This window comes from Eleutherodactylus coqui, chromosome 2 (genome assembly GCF_035609145.1).
Source record: "Eleutherodactylus coqui strain aEleCoq1 chromosome 2, aEleCoq1.hap1, whole genome shotgun sequence".
NCBI classification, from domain to species: Eukaryota; Metazoa; Chordata; class Amphibia; order Anura; family Eleutherodactylidae; genus Eleutherodactylus; species Eleutherodactylus coqui.
Genome location: NC_089838.1, coordinates 155,673,147 through 155,696,034, shown reverse-complemented (window position 1 = coordinate 155,696,034; position 22,888 = coordinate 155,673,147). Strand labels below are relative to the sequence as shown.

At 41.4% G+C, this 22,888-nt stretch overlaps 1 protein-coding gene across 1 annotated transcript in view; it reads right to left on the bottom strand.

Annotated features, from left to right (window-relative positions):
- MET (MET proto-oncogene, receptor tyrosine kinase) overlaps positions 1-22,888 on the bottom strand; it is a 131,502-nt gene that overhangs the window by 94,666 nt on the left and 13,948 nt on the right. The window contains exon 2 of the mRNA XM_066591808.1: positions 8,935-10,140. Within this exon, the coding sequence (XP_066447905.1) occupies positions 8,935-10,125 (1,191 nt within the window). The 5' untranslated portion in view covers positions 10,126-10,140. The remainder of the gene's footprint in view (positions 1-8,934; positions 10,141-22,888) is intronic.

The window sequence follows — 22,888 nt, the reverse complement described above, 5'->3', positions numbered from 1 at the left end:
CACAAATATTCGGCAGAAGTTGCCTTTAGCACATTTAACACGGCTCCTGACATATTATTTCTGCAAATTTTGGCTTACTTTAACACACTTAGACAGAAGCAACAGTAAAAGAGTTGAACATCGTCAGAAATAATCTATAACTTGCCAGAAACACAAGGGGGATGGGGAGGGCAATGTATAATGAAAAAGTCATTTTTTCCCCTCAGTTGTGAAAAATGCACATGATGTAGAATGAACTCATGCCGTATTACATGCCGTGTCTCAGAGCTATCAGATTTATCCGAATGATTGAAGCTTGAGTGCAAAACTATAGTTCATTTCCTTTCAATGTTATCATCTTGATCTGGCAACTTGAAAGAATGGACGTCTTCTTTAAAACAAAGGGGCACTTGATTTTTTAGATCATCAGGGATATAAGAAATTACCCCTTTTAGAGCCCATTTACCCAACCGCCATTGATTCCCACAGCCAAGCTGGTTCCAATGTTAATGTCTTGAGTCCCTTTCTCCTTATTGGCCTGTTGTATATAAACACATATACAAACTCATAGCCAAACACCACACTACTATGGTAGCTACCAATGACCAGCTCTACAACTTGGACATTGAGGATTCACTATTTGAGTAAAAGACAGAGTACATGCTTTATGGCATTTGATAGATGTCATATAATTCAGTAAATGACCGTGAAATCTCCTATTTAAATATATATGGCCGTGGAACAGAACAATCTTTGACAAGGAGATGATATAGTAACGTTTGACATTCTTGATATTGCATGGATTGTCACTGATATGATAAACTTACTCTTTACTAATCTAGACCCGATGTGCATGTCATAATAAAGGAACAATGGATTCATATGATGTATGAAAAAGTTTTGTGACTACTATAGAACTGTACTTGAAACATGTAGAATACCAGAACTTGTAAGGGCATTATCACGTCTAGTTCATACATAAACTAGTGAACAGCGAATGGGACTGGCAAGCAGACATGAAACAGTGATTGTCAAACATGCAAAACACTCACCTAACATACCTGTACACATAGACATATGGAATTGCTATGGTACGAGGTATTGGTTTGTATTTTTGCCAATATACTTAAGCCCACGAGCCTGCGACAAGGGTCCTCATTGTCTCATGGGTTCCTACTTTAAAAAGACAACAGCCCCATGAGTCCTGCCTGCAAGCAGGGCGGTCGTCCCAATAAGGATGGCTCCATGCTGGATCCTAAGGACCTGGCTCGCCCTAGATGGTAAACAATCCAAGCAGAACAGGACACAGTTCACACCAACACACAAAGGAATGCATACCACACGGAACAGGACTGTTCACCTCATGTGCGGCCACCAGCACAGACAGACAGAACATGTCACTGTTCACACCAATACACACTGAACAGGACTGTTCACCTCATGTCCGCTCAACTGCACAGACCACATAACCCGTTGCTGTTCAAACTTACAGAACAACATGCATGCATGCAAACACAAGGGTACTGGGAGGGAGATGAGGAAACCAGCACCCTGTAGCCAGAGGGGCTGGTATTTATGTGCAGCAGACTGGTGGGGATTGGCTGGCTCCCTACCTAGCCAGCTCAAACATCCCACACCTGTGAAGGTGTGCTCCTGGAAACCCATAGAACTACAGGTCCCAGAAGCACAACTTAACAGGCATTGCATGCAAGCTTTTTCTCATAACTATAAGTCTTGATTTATCAATTATTGTTCCTCCTATATTAGGGATTTCTACACCTTTCCAGTGTCTCAATATAACAAGATTCGATAAAGCTAGCACTTTACATCCCAATTCTTAGTATCTGGATGGGACTACATGTGACCCAATATTAATCAGGGCTAAGGATGAAAGATTGGGGATCATATAGCCAGTCAAAGATAAGAGCTGAAACACAGAGTCCCAGTACTGCTGAAAAACAGGGCAGTTGCACAATATATGAAGCACTGCACCCCTACTACCATTTCACTTTTTTATTAAATCCAAGTGAAAAAGCAATTTATTCAGTGTGAAAATATGTTATAGTAATGAATAGACAGTTTTAGGTTAAAGGAAGCTATTATGATTCTACGGGAGGTAAAAATCAGCAGCTTGGTAGCTAATTAGGCTTGGATCATGAGTCCGACACAACCGAAGATACAGAATATTTGAGCAGTGCTATATAACTACATAAATAACAATGTCCTAATGTCATTTTATTATTGGAAATACTCCTTGGCTGTAGCGGTGCTCAGATAATGCAGGGTAGCATGCCCAAGAGACCTGCCAGCAGTAACAGACTGTTTTAATTAGGAGTACATCGCCAATGTACAGGTCGCTGTAAACAGAGACCTATACATACTGATGGGTCTGCACAGAATTCATAGGATACATTATATTAATTCCATATTCTTGTTTTTGGTATAAACACTGATCATGACTAATCCTTTTGGTAAGTATAATTAAATGACATAGTGCAAAACACCACCATTGTTACACCAAGCCCTACAGTCTAGGACAAACAATAATGACTACACCGCTTCTCTGACTACCTGATGCACACTGTGCAGTAGTATGCATTGGTAGTCTAAAGGCCCATTTACACGCAATGATTATCGGTCTAAATTCATTCAAACAAGCGAAAGTGAGTGATGATCATTACATGTAAATGCGAAGCCATTGTGCACTATTCGTTCACTTGTCATTTACTGCATAAAAATAGTTGTTCGGTTGTTCGCTTGTCTTTAGGTTTAAAAGGCATTCATTCAGTCCTTCAAAGGACTTGAGGGAAGTAAGGGGATTGTTTGCCCAGCTAAACACAATGACTCATGCAGCACAAAACAATGGCTTTTCTTCGCACTAAATAAAAACCTCCCAGCCAGAGATTCCTCGCATAAACACACACCCACCTGAGCAAACAACATATACAGTGCTTACTTAGCTAATAAGGGAAATTGAGGACTTCAAGCAATTATCTTTACACGTAAACGCTCATCATTCGAAAGCAAAAAAGTCATTAAGTCAATCGTTCAAATGACAATCGTTGTGTGTATATGGGGCTTAGGACAATTCTAAGACACTATATGCTATTCTGACTGGCCAGTGCTGCTTGCTTAGAAATCACTGGCTAATCAAAGCAGCAACTATGCCTACTAATGCACAGTGAGCATCAAGCAGCCAGAGAAGTGTTCCTTGTGCTCAGCACTCCCTGCTGTGGTGTGAACTAGTGACGTAGTGTACATTGCCGGGCAGGAAGAAGATTGCCTGTGAATGTATGCAACGTCATAGAAAACAGAAGAGTCAGCCAGTTGGAGTTGAGGGGACTCCCCGGGACTGCAGGAGCCAGGAGAAGATCAGCGAGAAGAAGATCTGGCAAGGAAACTGCCTGGGGAGAAATAGGTAAGTCTAGAATTTTTTTTTTTTTTTAATGAGAGGACCCCTTTAAGTAAACCTGTTACCTCCCTACAGCGCCATAAAGTTATGGTGCAACTAGGTGATGTGACAGACAGCCAGGTGATGTCTTTTTTTTTTTCTCACTCATTTCCTGGATCCAGCAGTGTTCCCCTCTGAAGTTGGTGTGAGGCACACAGGATTCTGAAAAGTCTTAGGATTTGTGTGTCGCATGCCAACCTTAGAGGGGGACACTGTCTGATTCAGTAGGTATACAAAATACAACATGTGGCTCCCTGTCACGTCACCTAACAGCACGATAATGTAGTTTATGGTACTGTAGGGAGGTGACAGGTTCAATTACTTAAATGAACGTGAAAAAAGAAGAAAAACAGAATAACACATCAAAGCAAAAGAATGCTGGTTCAGAGTGTATCAGTCTGTTAATGTGCACCCTTGTAAGTGAGCTCTGCCACTGAATTAGACTAGGCAGTGTGCCCTTGGCAGGTTAACATTTACCACTGGGTATATCAGTTTATCCACTTACAGTATTTTGTTTTAAGATGAATTATTTTTAAGCCTTCAAAGAGTTTTAGTCATTAAATTAGTCATTATAGTTATTATGTGACCGCTGGTTATTACAGTAATTGTGTAATTGAGGAGTCGCAGAGTGGGTTAATAATCCCCATGCATAGCTTTGATAAAATAATATTTCAGTTCTCACGTGCAACTTCAAAACCCAAAAGACTAGATTGATGCGACATCTGCCATGATTTAAAAGAAGGAAGAAAATTGAAAGGGTTAAAATGAGCAGTGCACTTGAAGGGGATGGCCAAGATGTTGGTTGGGGTATGTCCGTTGCCACAAGGGATACCAATGTTGTTGGAGTTGCAGGTTGTGCCGTGTATGGAAACTCATAACTCATTTCAACTACCTGGAACTTCTTATTGGTACAATAACAAGTGAGTCCCCAACAACTAGTTAGTCATAAATAGGAATTCCAGAATAATCTTTGGACTGTGTCCGGCTGCGTGTATACAGTCCCACTTTACTCTCCAATCAAGGCCTTACCATCCATATGCACAGAGCTCTCAAACTACATCTAGGCTGAAGTCCTTTCCTTTTCAGCCCCAACACGTTCCCACACTACATAACTCCCCCTTCCCTCATCACTGGCCGTCCTCGGGCAAGGCTCCATAAACAACCAACTGTTACATTAACCATTACTGAAAATATTACAGCACACACAGTATCATCATTTGTCTGGGAATAATTGAATTTGACTTGGGGGCAGAACATGTTTCTAATGCCCCATTCTCCTGCCTAGTTGGCACAGCTCACGGCTGAACATGTGCAGTACAGATTTAGTTTATTTTAACTCCTGCTTTTCCCGCATCATCGCCTAGCAATGACGCGGAATCCTCGACCTTTACGTAATGTCATTACAGAGGGGCCACAGATCGGATAGCTTCCATTCACTTTAATGGAAGCCATCCGGATTCTATGCAAAAATAGAACATGCTGCCAATTGATTTCCGCTGCACAGATTTTTTTTTCCTGCAGAATCTGCAGCCCATCTGCAGTGTCAATTGCGGATGGGCCACGGATCGGCCGACTTCCGTTGACTTAAATGGAAGCTGTCCGTGCGCGAAGCGCAGTAAAATTGAGCATGTTGCGATTTTTCATCCGAGAGCAGAAACTGGAATTAGTTTCCGCTCGTGTGCATGAGGAATTGCTGCGAAATCCGGAGGCAGACACCCGTTCTGGATTCCGCAGCAAAAATCCGCCTGTGAACATGAGACCCAAGCCACACAAATATCAGTTACATCCCAACAAAAGATAAAAAATGATGTATGTCTATATTTGTTGTAAAGATAATGATTTATTATGTTTATTATATTGAAAACATCTTAGCTGGCCACATTTTTGGATAGGTTTGGTGTTTTTTTTTTTGTGAAAATTGATGGATACATGAGCTTTTACTGCAAGCATCACTAAAACTAATATAATCCCATTATAAAGCCTTGTTCTGTAACAGTTTACAACACAACTCCCAACTAACTCTTTTCTCTTACTGTTGCTTGGATTTCGAGGTTCCTTTACAAGGAGTACATTGATAACAATAAGCAGTAGACTCTGTGAACACTTCTCCCTCATCCCATGCACTTTTTACATAAATCAGTGAACCTAAAATATCCTGTTCTTCCCTATCTTTTTCCTTATCTTCTACACATTGGCACAGGTGATCAAAAAAGTAAGAAGGGAAATATTCCGCTTTAGATTGGTGCTATAATTTTACAATACATTGGCTTGAATCTGCTAGAACAGAGCTAACAATCTTCAGACTGATGCTATTTACTGTGCCATGTGGAGGTAGGATCACTAGTAATAGATGGAGTCAGGAGCATACCTCAGCTTCTTGGTGCACAAGGGAACCCAATCCCCTTATCCCTTACACAGGAGTCTCATTTCTCAAACAAAATGTAAAGTTTAAAAGTTCAAGTTAAACATAAATAAGCAGTATCCCCAACCTAATCTCAAAGCCGACCCACACACTGCCCTACATAGAAGTACATACAATGGCCTAGACGGTGCCATAGGGGGTCGTTACAGACCGAGAAACTTGGATCTATATTGCACTTGCAAATCTGCGATTTTCTATGTGTGTGGGATGGGTTTTGCAAGACGAATGTAGCGCATCACACTGCTGCCATTGCGATTTTCACGTGCGTGAAAAATGTGTATGAAAATTGCCCATTATTCCCGTTGGAAGAAAAAAAGAATTGCTTCAGAGTCACATAAAACTCGCATGGAAAAATGTGTGATTCCTAAGTAGAAAGTTAAGATATGCTGCAGGAGGAAAATCGCCCATGTAAATAGACCCATTTAAAATAATGGAATATATTTCCATCTTGCAATGCACAGAAAGCGAACAAGAAAATTGCCCATATAAATGCCCCCTGATGGAAATAGCATGCACTCAAAACAAACTAAGGCTTTAGTAGTGTGATGTAGGTCTGGGGAAAATGCATCACATTGCGGTTGGTGTCATTCTCACGCATGGTATTTCAATAAGAAAAATAAAAAGTTGCATCACACTTACACGAAAATTACATTTGCATTCGAGTGCAATGCAATTTTTCTGTGGTCCCATAGAAAGTAATGGGCAAAATTCACCCCCAAAAAAGCTCATGCTGTGATTTTTCTATCTCATAGCGTAGCTGATAGAGAAAGATTGCCATAAATTGCCATAATACATCTATTGTAAATAATGGGTTGAATTTCCATGTGTCTCTTGTGTGTCTCGCGCGAGTATAACGGCTTTCTAAATATGGCCTAAAGAAAGGGAATAATGGGGCAGACAGAAAATGCCACCTATATAACAAAATATGATATTTTGATCATGTTATGAAATTTTACTGCAAAATCAGGTTACTAAACATACTAATTCATGTACGATATCTATACATATGAAGATTATATGGCAAGCAGCTGACAATATGATTTGTTATTTTGTAAATCTGTGCTGCAGTAAAGCTTTAAAATTGATCACATTTGCTACAACTACCAATTCTGAAAAAAGTTGGGCTGTTGTGTTAAATGTAAATAAATATTAAGAAAATAGAATGCAATGATTTTGATACCTCAACTTTTTTTGAGATGCGTTGCTGCAATCAATTTCTAAATGAGTTAGGCCTCATGCATAAGGCTGGGTCGGATTCCGACTGCGAAATCTTGCAGTGAAATCAGGCCCTGTGCCTCCGCATTGACCCTCCCGTACCTGTTTTGAAGTCTTCTTTCTGCTCTATGGATTTGCCGGCTGGCGCGCCGCTGTACGTGTGCAGTGGAGAGAGTTGCGCCAGAGATGACGTGGATCTGCTGCGACTTGCTGCAGGACGGACGGCTTCCATTGACTACTATGGAAGCCTTCCGTGAGAGGCTCGCACTAGAGTAGGACATGCTGTGATTTTCTCCCGCGAGTGGAAAAATCTGAGTAGATTTCCACTTGTGTGCATTGAAAAGTGTTTTCCATAGCATGTCCCATAGGCAGTATTTGCAGCGGGATCCAGAGGCGAAGTCTTGCTCTGAATCCCGCAGTGCAAATATGGCTGTGGGCATTGGGCCTTAATTTTTTTTATGAAATGGAAAAACGTCTCCCTTTCATCTTCTGATATGTGTTCTATTACGAATATCATGTGGTTAGATAAGATTTTCAAATCATTGCATTCTATGTTTATCTTTCTTTACATGTTGTAAATCCATTAAAAAGTGCAATACATGCCTTACGTGCAGTTGAAAAACAACCCCACAATCTCAATAGGCAACTACTAATGGAAATAAGAAATAAAAACCAGTTTGTCTTGTGAATAGGTCTTGAATTAAGAAATACTGACTATGGCCTAATGCCCACGAACACGGCGTTTCACTGCAGCTTTTAGGTTCTATTGAACCTAATAGCTCAATGTACATGCTGCGGAATTCCGCAGCATGAAATTACCTGTAGCATGTCCTATTTGCTGCGTGTATACGAGCGGGAGGCTCCCATTGTAGACAATACAAGCCGCCCGTCATGCTATACCTCTTCTGTAGCACAGCGGAAGTATAGCGTAAATACGCGCACCGCCGAGCGCATCATATGATGCTGCTGGCTGGTCATGTGACACCGCCGGCGCGTTACAGGACACTGCCGGCGCGTCATGCGGGACTTCGCGCAGTAGATACGGAGGCAAGTATGGGGTCTTTGGGAGGGCGCCGTGACGGACTCCGCTGCGGAATTCCGCTTGCGGAGCCCATCACGGCCGTGTGCATAAGGCCTATACTGAGCAAAAATAAAAAACAACTCCCCGCTCCAAAAAACATAAATAACAGTCTTGTCAATTTTGATTATCATGCAACATTAATTGTGATAGAGGTGTCCCTTTTTTTGAGATAGATAGATAGTTATGAGAGATAGATAGATAGATAGACAGACAGATATGAGATAGATAGATAGATATGAGATAAATAGATAGATAGATAGATATGAGATAGATAGATAGACAGATATGAGATAGATAGATAGATATGAGATAGATAGATAGATAGATAGATAGACAGATATGAGATAGATAGATATGAGATAGATAGATAGATATGAGATAGATAGATAGATAGATAGATAGATATGAGATAGATAGATAGATAGATAGATAGATATAAAAGGAGCCAAATCATTGCCTTGAACAGGACATAGAATTACATTAGCAGTATTCTCCATTGACTTCTTTCGCAGCAACAAAATTTACTAAGGGCTCATTCAGACTTGCACTCTTTAATTCTGTTGTAGGAGCCAAACAATGGTAAAGCCAGATGTGACTATAATGGATTCCTGTCCTGCTTCCGTTATACACTCTTGCATGTTTCCAAACAAGATCTGCTGCATGCTGTGCTATTATGTCCTGCATTTTAACAGAAATCTGTGATGGAGACTGCAAACTGAATGTGAATGAAGCTTTACCAAGTTTAATTTTAGTAGAACGTGAATTGAGGGAATATATGAAACTTACTTTTTGGATGCAAGCTTGGTTGTTGTCTCGTCCATAGAAATGTTGCAGGCATTGGCTGTGTTTTTCTGCCCCACTGTCAAAAAAGTCATTGATCATGTTTATAGACATAGCACACAGAGCAGATCTATTCAATGCTTCAGCAGAGTCTGAATTACTCTGTGCAAACACAGCATATAGGATATCTTCAGTTTCATTGAAACCCAACTCTTTTGCCAAGGTCTTACCCGCCTTACTTACATATGCCGCTTGCAAAATATTGAAATATTCACGGTCAGCCAATCTCTTTCTGCGTTTTTCTGTGTACATACAAACTATAGGCATCTCAATGTAAGACCGTAGCTCTGGATCTGAAGAACAAAATCTAACAATCCTAGTGTGGTAGGCTGGGGAATCCAGAGATTCTCTTTGTACGGTTAAAAAGTAGATGAAATTTCCGTTTTCAAATGTATGAACATATCGGATGGGATATGAGTCTCGCAACTGGGGGAGGACATCCAAGTAAGAATGTTCTGTGAGGAACTCAAAACCATCTTGTGTTTCCTTCTGTCTCCTGACCGACAAGGAATGAAGATTGGATTGAGAACTTGATAGAGCATTACCTACGTAAAATTTGACAAATCTGTCCTTTACAGTTACCAGGATCTTGCTTCCCAGCTCACTGACAACACAGTCTGGACAGGAACCTGTAATGTTTTTAACTGGGGTCGAATACAGGCAATAAACATCGCTTGATATGTCCCAAGGCTTCTCGGGGTTCAGCATGTGTCGTTGACATGTTCCTTGGTTTACACTTCCACAACTTATAAGTTGATCATCATAGAAGTCTTCGAAAAGTAGTGCCATATTGACATTGTCTTGCCAGGTGCCGTTTGAGGAAGACACCTCATTTAGACATCCTTCACATGGTGACCCACAGTTTCCATGGTCTAGGACAGGTCCAGTTCTGTATTCGGATACTTTAGTAAGGTTTTCATTGAGCACATAGATTTTATTTACTGCTCCCACATATACATAGCCTTTGTTTTGGAGAAAATGTTGTATTGGTGTATCAGTAGTGAAGGACGTCAAGTTGTACTTTCGATCCAGGTTCATCTCCGACATCTGAGCAGCATCCTCACATTGTTCCAGGCTATTTTGCACTAATCCAAAGATGACTATTAGTATTGAGGTAGCAGGGGCATTTCTTAGCATCTTGAAGCAAAGTACCTGTGTGAAGAAGAGCAACAGAAACGGTGAGCAGACAACAAACAGCAAAAACCAAATGTGTAGATGAGAATATGAAGCCAAGTAATGCAGTCACTATGTGTAAATAGGTATCCTTGAGTCTTCACACAGTAATACACTTGGCCTGAATTCAATATTAAACAATAATAGTCTGTGTCTCATGTGGTTTGAAATCTAATTTTGTCCTTGCGTTGATTAGGTTTACAGAACTCACACTTTTTCTTTTATCCTACATTACAATGGTGCGGTTTGATGTGGCTCAGACGGATGACCAATGTGACATTTCATACTCTGTGAGGAGTTGAGCTGCGGCTTCACACAAGTGTGAGTGCCGCAAACATAATGCGAGTCATACATCATGTTGTTCTAGTGATGTTACAATACGGTTCTTGAGAAAAAATTAATCACACTATGGAAGGAAAGTCATATGTTGTTTGCAAGGACAATTGTGAAGAATAACACATATCTACTACTCCATGAGCCACCCCCAACCACCCACTAAAAATATCCTACAGACAGTATATTGGCTAGTGGAAGATAATAGGATGAATACATACAGATGCAGTTGGCACTTTCATTAGCTTTGTGTTTGCTAGTAAAGCATTAAATGTGTTTATATTTTAGGATGTTTACATGCTTATGCAGTTAATAAATAAATCTTATTTGTATAGCGCCAACTTATTCCGCAGCGCTTTCAGATACATTTTTTATTGGTTACCCCCTACCAAGCTGCGTACTCATTTTACCAAACTCAGAAGGATGGACGGCTGAGTCAACCTTGAGCCGTCTACCTGAACCAAGCGGGGATTGAACTCGCAACCTTCAAGTTGTGAGCGAGAGCTTAATACTGCATTTCTGTTGCCTTAACACTCTACATTTATGGCGGTGTACATAAGATATATATGGTTTGTATAATATTAGAAAATAACATTTTACTTATTCCCTATAAGCAGTAACAGTTTTGTTCATGGACCCCATTTCATATTACAGCTCAGCCTCATTTAACATTTTTAAAGGGGTAAAGGGATATTCCTACTACAGGAATTAATTGCATATCAATAGGATTCAGGGCTCCTCCACAGGACCTTGCTTGCACACTTTTTTGCACATAATCTGTGTGTGCTAAACACAGAGAATAGAACCCATTGATTCCAATGGGTTTGTTCTCATAAGTGCGTTTTGCATTTGCATTTTATGCGTGTGCAAAAAAATAGGACCTACCCTATTTTCCTGTGTCTTGCGCAGCAATGGCCCCATAGAAGTGTATGGGAGGTGCGCAAGTACGTAAGGGGAAGGGTGAAACACTGCGCAAAATGCAGGAAAAGAAGACAACTGGATCTCATTAGGCTTTATTAGCCAATCAATTCCATGGAAAAGGGGTGTCATGCGTGCGTATGAACAGGCCCTGCATGCACAGATAATACAGTAATATGTGTTGACATATGCGCAACAGGCTGATTATGTGGCCCTTCAAACATGAGGGAATACACTGTGCTACCCTTTGCGTAAAGGCTTGTCGTAGTGGGCCTTACTGATAGAAAGAAGTTGCTTTATATCTCTTTCTGATCAGTGCGAGTGATGGGGCTGCAGTGCTGGTTTAGTGTCCCTTTCACAGTTTTAGACCGAACTCAGGCGGTCATAATTTGCTGCGTGCCGCCCGCAAGAGACGCCTGGACGGCACACCCTTAGCTTTGATGAGTTTACAACACTATATGGGGGCACTGACTGTACTAATCTTGTGGTAGTAGAGTGATTGTTCTACTGGGTGAGTCCTGATGAAGCAGCAATCTTCTAATCTCTACCAGTCCTAATATCAATCCATCAAAAGTTTACAAGCTGTTTTACGACTTGTGTGTGATTCACTAACTATAGGCTGCACAGGATGAGAAATGGGACTTTCTCTCTAGCCCAGCATTGGATTCTTGGAATGCTCTTATTGCTAGAGCTGGCCATACACATATGATTTTGACCAGCTAGGATGAGGTTAATCAGTCGGCCACGGAATATATTGTTTTACAGATTTCACCAGCAACATGCCAGACTAAACTGACTGATGAGGCAGGTCATAAAAAAGCAAAACGGAGTTGGCTTGTGCAAAGTGATGTATGATTGGCTGAATTCAATCGATGACGCCATACACTTCTATCAACTCCGATGATTGAGAAGATCTAATAACACAATAATGATACCTTTATTTAAACAATTCCCTAATATGAGCCTCAGGGTGTTTTACATGTTGCCATTATAAATCCTCAGCGATTCCGATACCAAACTGCATCAAAGTCCTGATGTTAGACATGCAGATTTTGATGCAGAATGCTTTTACACCGATTTGACGGTTCATGGACCTTTCACCCTAAATTCTGCACCCCAATCTGCACTGCTAACTACAGCATTTGTGGCGGTGTTTTTAAAGCCGTATAGAGATGCATATAGAAAAAATAATATATTGAGAGCTTTATATATGGTTTGGAAAAAATGCCACTGACCCCAAAAACACAACAAAAGGCCAGAAAGATGCCACAAACAGAAAAATAGTGTCGTTATTTCACTGTTGAGTTTCGCCTAATATCTGGCAGCAGCAGATATTGGGCAAAAAGGTCAGACAAAAAATACCATGGCAATTGTTCTAGAAGCAGCGGATTTAAAAAAAAAATGCTGTGTGTGCAGCCACTCTAAGGCTAGTTTTACACCGGCGAGAATCTCATGTGAGTTTTATGCATTGCGAGACGCACAAAACTCATGCGAATATGAACTCCATTCTTTTAAATGGAGTCATACACATGAGCGATGTTGCAAGAAAAAAAAAATCAATTTCTTTTGCGTTCCATGGAATGCATTGCCCACTGATATCAATGGGACCTGAAATATGTTGCATGATTTCCCACTAAAATCAATAAGAAACACTTCGGATCCTTTATCGCGTGTGAAACTCGCACAAGAGGATCGGAATTTCACAGAAGCAATACGAGATGTCTTTGCCTGAAAATCACCTCGCATCCGCAGGTAAAATGGATGTTGATGAGCGTGATATCGGTCTGGGTTTCCTGACCCGATATTGTGCTCGCCCGTGTGAAACCAGCATTAGGGTACAGTCACATTGGGCAAATTTGCTGCAGGTATTCTGCAATGGAATGCCAACAGTAATTACACTGTAAATCCGCCAAAGCCAAATCTGTACCTAAGTGATCAAACAGAACTATAGATTGATTGTATAATATAGAATGTATTACATATTAACATACCTGTAGTAACATAGCTTGTAAGGCTGGGAAAAGACATAAAACCAAACACTTTAGCCTACTAAGCAGCAATCCAGCGGAAGACTAAGACTTCCATGAGGCAAATACTACTATTCCTCATCTTAGGAAAAAAATCATTCCTAAATCAAAATCAGGCAATCAAATCACCGGATCAACAATCCTTCTTCGGTAATTTTCTTGTAATATTATTACACTTAGGGCTTATTCCGACGACCATATATCGGCCGCGTATTTCCGCCGGCCGATATACGGCGTCTCTCTCTGCAGGGGGAGGAGGCTGGAAGAGCCAGGAGCAGTGCTCTGAGCTCCCGCCCCCTCTCTGCCAACTCTCCACTCCCTCTCCGCCCCTCTGCACTTTTTGCAATGAGAGGAGGCGGGGTGTGGGTAATTCCTGGAACGTAGCCCCGCCCCCGTCCTGCCTCCTCTCATTGCAAAAAGTGCAGAGGGGCGAAGAGGAGGCAGGGAGGGGGCGAGAGCTCAGAGCACTGCTCCCGGCTCTTCCAGCCTCCTCCCCCTGCAGAGAGAGACGCCGTATATTGGCTAGCGTGAATACCCGGACGATATACGGTCGTCTGAATTCACCCTTCAGAAGAGTATTCTGGCCCTCGGGCACAGAGATCCATAGTCTCTCTGCTCTAACAGTAAGGAACCCCTTTCTATGTTGGTGTAGAAACTTTCTTTCCTCTAGACATAGAGATGTCCCTTGTTTCAGTCACAGTCCTGGGTATAAACAGATCATAGGAGAGATCCTTGTATTGACCTGGTTTTATAAACTAAGTACCATCACCCTAATTTTCATAATCTATTTCGCTACTTCAGTCCTTCCATTCCATGTGTTACTTTGGTTACCTATTTTTGAACACAACTACCCTGTTTCCTGAAAATAAGACTTACCCTGAAAATAAGCTCTACTCTGATTTTTCAGGGAGGCTTGAAATATAACCCATACCCGGAAAATAAGCCCTAGCTGCATTACATTAAAAAAGATGCGGTCCAGATCCTCCTGCTGCTGTCTGGAGTTCCACCGTGCGTCATGCCGTCCTCAGCCGCCCACAGAAGATCACTTCCTAGTTACGGGATTTATAAATCCCACCTCCAGGAAGCAATGGCTCTGATTGGTTCTTGAGTACTTCTCAGCCAGTCACTGCAGTGCTCAATGAACCAATGTGATGGCTGTGATTGGTTCAACAAGCACTGTATTGCTTGGCTGAGCAGCGGTCGAAGCACCAATCACAGCCATCGTGTTGTAAAGGTGAGATTTATGAATTGGCCAATCAATGCCGCTGCTCAGCATATTGGAGCTTCGGGGAGCAGCGGGAGGGACCTGGACCGAGCCTGCTAGGTATGTAGAATAAGACCCCCCCCCCCAAAAATAAGACCTAGTGCCACTTTTGGGGCAAAAATTTATATAAGACAGGCTCTTATTTTTGGTATTTGTACACTGTGCCCAAATCAGCATTTAATATTCCATATGCAGAACGACTAGTGATTTGTCAAGTGGTAGAACTATGTTCTATATGTGCATTTTGTTACCATGTAGTCCCAATGTAACATGAAGTAAAAGGCGTTTGTGAAGGTGCACCAGTACCTGTGTCCTTCTAGTAGCCCAATCAGGAATGTGACCATATCATAAAGCTGATAGCAGTGTGTTCTCTGCTGGTGATTAATGATGTCAGTGTTAACTACAAGTGACTAATGCTGGCTGATTGTTGGCAATGGCCTCTGTGAGTTCAGGTGTACGTTGTATGCAGGCTCTCACCAGAAATATATTTTTCTAGACTTTCACGTGGCCGTAATTTTGTCAGTATTTTGTATTAGTATTTGTAAGTCAAAGTCAGAAGTGGAACCTACAAATGTGCGCAATTCCCTGAAAAAAAAAGCACATCTGGACCTAATTAGGCTAAATAGCCGTTAAAATCAGAGCGTGTTCGTCTGCTGTGCACAAATGAACACGGCCTGTGTGCGCAACAAGTACAGAGTAAAATGCACCAATACATGTGCAAATCAATCTTGTTCATAGCGCAAATAAGTTGCACTGAGGCCTGCGCCATTGTGCATATGCCTGTGTGAAGCTGTGCTAAGAGCTCCTTCACAAGAGCGTATGCTCTTACTTGAACGCAACATATTTGCACTATGAACGAGGTTGATTTGCAAGTGTGGCTGCGCATTGTACTGTACTTTTTTGTGCACGCAGGGCCTGTTCATACATGTTTGCAACACCCCCACCCGCCTTGATTTTCACACATCCCCTTGCGTATTGCTCGCACAGATTTTTGCATGCACAAATAAGCCTGTGTGAAGCAGCCCTAATGCTGGGTTTCCATTATACAGTTTTACAGGGGCATCCTGAAACTGCTGTCTGTGTATGGATTCTGTCTTGACTTTCATTGACTTGCAGGAATGCTGCCTTCTAATAGGTGGCGCTACAGAGGTATTGTTCCACCTCCCTTATTTGCATATTACCCAGAAGAGCATGAATGGCCTTATAAGTCTCCTTACTCACTCAACTTCTAGGTGCTCTCCCTAAGGAGAAAAGATAGTGTTCCTGACCCACATCACAGGCCTCTCACTAGCCAAGCCAGAAACCTACTGCAGACTGATGAGGGGCAAACACCCTGAAACAGCTGTCTGCGTATGGATTCTGGCTTGGTTTTCAATTCCCAGTCATTGTTAACAGGCTTGTATAAAGAGTCTAACATTGACTTTCAGGAATGCTGCCTTCCAATAGGTGGCGCTGTAGAGGTATTGTTCCATCTGCCTTATTTGCAGTTTTACAGGTCAAGCACATTAAAATCAAAATTTTCACCTATAAAAGCCACATGGCTGAAAAGGACAATGAAAAACTATTGCGATTTGCGGTAAAGCATTTAAAATACATTTTAAAGCAATTATAAGGTAATCAAAAACGCTGCCAAAGTACTCCGTAGAAATCCGGAAAACCCACCACATACAAATCCAACTTTAACAATTGCCGGTAATTCTCGTAACATCAGCAGACTAAACAGCTAGTAAAAAGGAACAATGATGCATTATGGGAATGTGTATTGTCCCTTCTGAATGAAATAATCACTCTTATAATTTAGCCGCAGACTGGTCACAGTATTTTCATGCTACTCTGATGTACCACCATTTAATGGTAAGAAGTCAACCTGCTGTCCCCATGACATACAGGTCCTGGGGCCACACGGCCTGCGGTTCTGATGGAGCTAAATACATTGTAACTTAAACCAGAACATAAGTGTCATTTTCCTCCCAGGGCCGTACAGCACGCAGCGCACAGAATCTAAAGAGTATCAGTCTCTTTGATGAGCTGCACAAATTTCTCATTATTTTTGTCCTCTTGAACTTTCCCTGGACAAGCTGAAAAAATAGGATTTCTTGTGAAACTGATCTATTCTGAACAGGTGTTTCATCGTCCCAATAAATCAAGATACTTCCTCTCATTACCTTTAAGCCTGCTTATAGTTTCTAAGAGAGAAAGATGAAGAGCAATTACGTTACAGGTCACAAGTACATCAGTGGAAAAGAATGGCTGTCATCCAGGGCAGAAAGGAGAGCTGGTACATCCCAACCGTTGTGTACTGGAGTCATGTTCTCAAGGACAAGCTCTTCAGTAGACAAGGAGACAATGCACTGCAGTACTACTAAAATATATGCATGTACCATATTTTTCTCTTTATAAGATGCACTCCCCCCCCCAAAAAAAAAAGTGTGTGGGGGGGGGGGGAGTCAGAGCGTCCTATAAAGCAAACATGTTGAAATTCGGACCTGGCTTGCAGCTGAAAAGGAGAGAAATTCAAAGAGAGTTAAGGATCATTTAACTCAAAGACAATCTTTCAAACGATTGAAAGATTGACATATCTAGCGATCATTTTGCATAAAGTACTAATGGGCACTAATGTCCATTAGCATTTTATCAGCTTCATTTGCATGTAAGTGAGCCTACAGCAGCTGTTTGTAAATCCCAGCATGTGGCCTGGACTTTGCACTCAGCTGCATTGTCTTTGTTAGGGCTGTGGCGGCCTCTCAGCTGAATACAATGTGGTCCCTGCTATCTTTCTCTGGTGGAATGATGGATTTTATGCTCACCTAAAAATCATCATTCAGCCGAAGAGTGAAAGATGGAAGCGTTTACACGCAACAATTATCGCTCAAAAGCCATAGTTTGAACAAAATTGGAACGATAATTGTTGTGTGTAAATGGGGCTTTAGAAGCTACAAATCCAGGGAATAAAGAAAAAGCAGCCTCTTATGATAAACTTGAGAAGTTTAAAACGAGTTTTCAGCAGGCATTAGAAGATATTAGTGTGACCCTTGGTCACCAACGTCAGATAGTGTCCAAACTGGAGACGAAAGAGAATATATGTGAACAGGGGCTTACTAAGGAGAAAACAATGTCTGCTAAATATGCAGAAGAACGGCTTCACAAGCAGGTGCTGGGACTGGATTAGCACCAAGACGGATGCTGAAAAGAGAACTCTGGTACAAGAAAAACTCAAGAGCGTGTTCCAACAACCGGTAGCAGAAATGAAAACCCTGTTGGAAAATCTTAAAAATGAGATACGAGTACAAGCATGCCAAATTATGCTTAGAAGGTGACCTGGGCACTACAGGTGAACAGTTATGAAAACTGGAAAAGTCTTGAGGGAAGAAATCACCTCTGTAAACAATAGTAAAGACATTGAGAAGGTGAGGGCTGAGCAACAGATGGAGGGTGAGCAATCTTTTGAAGTACAAGAGACCAAAGAGAAGGCAGAAGGCGAGGCTACTGAAGCTGAGAAAGCCACAAAAGAAGCAGAGACTGGAACAGAGGCCTCAGAAGTTGCAAGTGAAGAAAGTCATATAAAAGAAGTTGCAGAGAGCAGCAAACCAGAGTCAGCAGAGGCCGACTTTACAGAAGGACCTGAAGAGGTGAAAGGTCAAGAGGTGGCAGCAAGGAAAGAGCGTTCACTGTGTTCCCCGCAGGGAACGTAATTCAAACTCGTCCGTGGACAGGCAGCCTAAGTCGCTGCCAGCCCACCTGACAGCAGGTTACACTCTGCAAGCAATGGATTCATTCATCTACCATGAAGCAAATTGAGCCTGTCATCTCAGTTGGCACCATGCAACGTCTCGGAAGGTGCAGCACTACAGATAGGAGCGGCTGCCTGAAGGACCTGTGCTTATCAGCAGCTACTGTGCTTCATTATTAACTATGGGAAAGTATTGAATTATATTGAGAAAGCATTTAATTATATTTTATGTAGTAGTGTCGTGTGTATAATATTTGTGCCATGTGCATAGCAAGAAGTACGTGTACAAACAACACGTAATGTAGTTTTACTAACAGGGTCTCAGACGCCGAGCATGCAGTTTTGTCACAATTAAAAGGGTTTTCCAGGGAGAATACTACTGATGACCTACCCTTAGGTCATCAATAGTGAATTGGCTGGGGTCTGTCACGCGGGACCCCGACCGATCAGCTAAGCTGTCAGTGCCACAAATACACAGAGGTCAGAGTGGAAGTCTACGCACCGACCTCTGTGTAGTGGCCGTCGCTTGTAACTGCAGGCGCAGCTCGGGGTTGGCGCGGAGACTTCTGCTTCTTCAGCTCCGACCTCTGTGTATTTGCGGTGGCAACAGCATGCGCTTGCTCAGCTGATCGGTCGGACTCCAGCTGATCAACTATTGATGACCTATCCTGAGAGAGAAGTATCACACATACTGTGGACTTTGAATTGTTTAGTTGTTGATTTTGTGGGTTTATCACCATATATTACCTCTTACATTGCAACAATAAAACAGAAGAGCTTGGAAACATCACTTGAGTGTTTCTCATTTTCTTCTCCGATGTATCGTCTATATATAGTTGGGCATACCAGATTGATTAGGCTATGATACCCCTTAAACATCACCTAAATTAAGGGATTACTTTAACAACAACTACCCTCTCCTCCTCTATATATTCTAGAGGACTATACAGAGCTTAGCCACTGAGTGCAATATGTGTGTGTATGATGCTGCTGTAGAGCCATCTATGTACTCTTCTAGGCCTCTGTGCTTTGGAATTGCTAGGTACATCATATTAAAGCTAGATTTTTTGCTATGGAGCATCTAAAAGTGTGTAGTTTACAGCTGGAGATCACTGTGTAATAAAGGTAGTCATTTCTTGCAGGAGCTACTTGAATATTCAGAAATTATATCATATGAATGTCTCTGTTTAATAAGTTGGCAAAATGTATGTGTATTAAATTACTTTCTCCCAGCTTCAAAGCAGCCTTTACCGCCTGTGTACTATATGCCAAGCTTTTCGCTTTTAATGCTTTCACACTAACCAGTTTTAATGTCAGTTGTGCTTCATATTTGCTATCCAAGGTTCCTGTAACTTGATGTCCTTGTTTACCTAACAGCCTACTGTTCACAAATTACCTTGTGGGGAAGTTAGAGATTAAAGGGAATTTGTCAACACAGATATTTTCTTCTAAATGCCTCTGTGTTGCTCTGCACGCTACAGGTGCCGGTGCGTTGGGATTGGAGCACAATACTTTTGCTGAAAGCAATTTGTGTCCTAAAAGCAAGTCATTCTAAAGAGAATTTAAAGCAAAAATTCATTTAAATCAGGGGCGTAACTATAGAGGATGCAGGGGATGCAGTTGCACCCGGGCCCAGGAGCCTTAAGGGGCCCATAAGACCTCTCTTCTCCATATAGGGAACCCAGTACTATGAGTAAAGCATTATAGTTGGGGGCCCTGTTACAAGTTTTGCATCGGGGCTCGGGAGCTTCAAGTTACGCCTCTGATTTAAATGTAATAGTATGAGCGTGGTCTGTACACATGTAGCGTATCCATGCAAATTCTGCACCAAGTCTGTGGTAAAACCGCCCCCCATTACTTTCATTGGGATTTTTTTACGCACACAAATTCCAAATCCATGCACAGAAAAATAGAGATGTGACATGTCTCTTCTTGACGGTAATTCTGCATAGGGAATTCTCCTCCACATTGGTTTTTCCTGACTGGCAAACAACTACCTACGTTGTAACAATGTACAGTAGAATATTTGGGTGCGGAGCGGATCCAGCACCATAAATGTTCTTTAGAGATTTGAGTAGAAGCTGCTCAGGTTATATGTCTTGGGATGCAATACAACAACTAAGGACCAATTTACACAGCTGTATTTGCCTTAGGCCCCCTGTCCACGGGCATGATTTTGCTGGCGGTGAACCGCCGGCGAATCATGCCGCCTGAAGCTTTCCATAGCATTTCCATAGCTAGTGAAACTAGCCTTACAGAAATTTTCCAATATATTACATGATCGCCTCATTAATTATATGAAGCATTTTTTAATCATTTTCTATGTCCTGTGCATAGTCCTATTACTGGTCCAACGGTCAGAGCCGTCAGAAATGTATGGCCATTTGGCGAGGTTTAGATGTGGTGGTCCAATCTGAAGCTTGTAAGCAAATGATGATAGAAATTCCCAACTGTAATATGTACTGTTAGTCTTGCATTGCTATGGCATTATGGCTCTATTTGTCATTTTATTTATTTACCTGGTTGCTGTTTTTTCCAATTACTGAGCAAAAAAAAATTATAAATTATCTTTCAAACTTGTTGAGGATGGAGAATAATGGCTTGCCACATAATTAACATCTTCAATAATCTGAAAAGAGGCAAAGTGATTCATCACTGTAAATGCGCTCATTGAAATTCCTGCACTCTCCATTGTGTTGTGTGCGGTCTGTCTTTTCCAATGATCTAAAGTAAAGCTAGGATGAAATGTTTTATGAGGTTACCAAACACGGAGTAATGTACACACTGATTTATATTCAAATGAATATCAAATATTATCTACTTTTAACAGCTGGGAAATTGAAACAACTTTTTTAGGTTAATTAAAGCTTGAATGTATTATCAGCCTGAGAGACTGAACAAATAGGTAACCGAACTGCTTTCCATCAGCAGATTCATCTCACACAGGCTCATTGCCAATTCTGGCTGAATTATATTAATTTTTTACTGTCTTGTGTCATTTGTTGCCTTTATACAATGCAGGTGTTACTGCAGAGAAACACAATATCCCCTCATCATGTTATGTAAAAAAATATTAGTATATGAATAACTGCACAAACTTTTTGAAGAGGTTTCCGAGTCCAAGACAATTTTTTTAAAATGTCTCAAATCCGTTACAAAAAAGAAGAAGCAGAAGTACTTGCTGTCCTATTCCCCAGCGATCCCTGCGGTCTTCCCAGTCTAAAAAACTGTCTTCTATGTAACCCATTTAATTGCAAATTTACATTAAATATGTAACTACAATGAATAGTCTGATTTAAGTATTGATGCATACAAGATGATGCTGTGATCCATTGGTTGTGTATGTATGGAGATGTTCTACCATGGAAGCAATGCATAGAAGGGAGAAAAGATATGGAACATGACTCCCAATGGAGAATAGCACATTTTTTTCTATGAATGAGACAGAAAAACAATCCTGTATGACTTTTTATGAAATCAGTGGAATTTGGAGGTACAGTAAAACCCTAATGCACTACTATGGTTACAAAACAAAGACATAATACACCCATGTAAATGAGACCTATTACTAGTGAGTCACTTAAAGGCTAAATATACCCATTAAGTACAGACACACAAAGCCTGGTTACTGACAAATTCTTCTCAAGAAAGATTGGTTAGTGTGAACTATGCATTGAAGAAAACAAATTTCAGTAGACATGTAGCTGGAAAAGGCTATAAAAGCATTCATAAAGACTTATCCATTTAGGGCTCATTCACACGGGCTACAAAATTATGCAGAAGTTAGCTGCGCAAAACAGACAAAAAAACCCTGCAGATAATGCTGCAGAAATCGCACGGGTGGGAGATTCCCCCTATCAAGTCCTGAGTTTAATTAACGGTAAAATTACCCATTTACACGATTGGGAGCTGCATGTTTTAGCAAAAAAGTGCTGCAGCTCCGGGAGGAGAGTGAGATGAAGAAAAGCTTCAGGGAAACCCTGTTCTCCACAGGGTTTCCCTTCATTTTAGCGGCACTGGAGGGATATCCCCAGCAGCGCAGATGCTGGGGTTCCTCTGCAAGGGAGAAAAAGGAATTCCCCAGCAGCGCAGATGCCAGGGTTCCTCTGCAGGGGAGTAGAAGAAATTTCCCAGCAGCAGAGAGAGAGGAGGGGGAATTAATCACCCTTTGCTGGACACCTCATATAGTCTCCCATAGTAGTCTATGGAGGCTTCTGCAATTTTCTGCAACAAGATAGGTCAAGACCTATTATTTCACGCAGCAGGGAATTTCAGTCACTGAATTCTGCCACTGATGTCCTATCTTTTTTGGTGCAATTTTTTTTTGAAGCAACTACAAATCATTCATCTGAAGGATTCCATAGGAAACCATTGGTTCTATTGGTTCTAAATTTTTTGACGCATTTAGCTTAGCTGTACAAAATCGCCCATGTGAAGGAAGCTTCAAAAAGGATG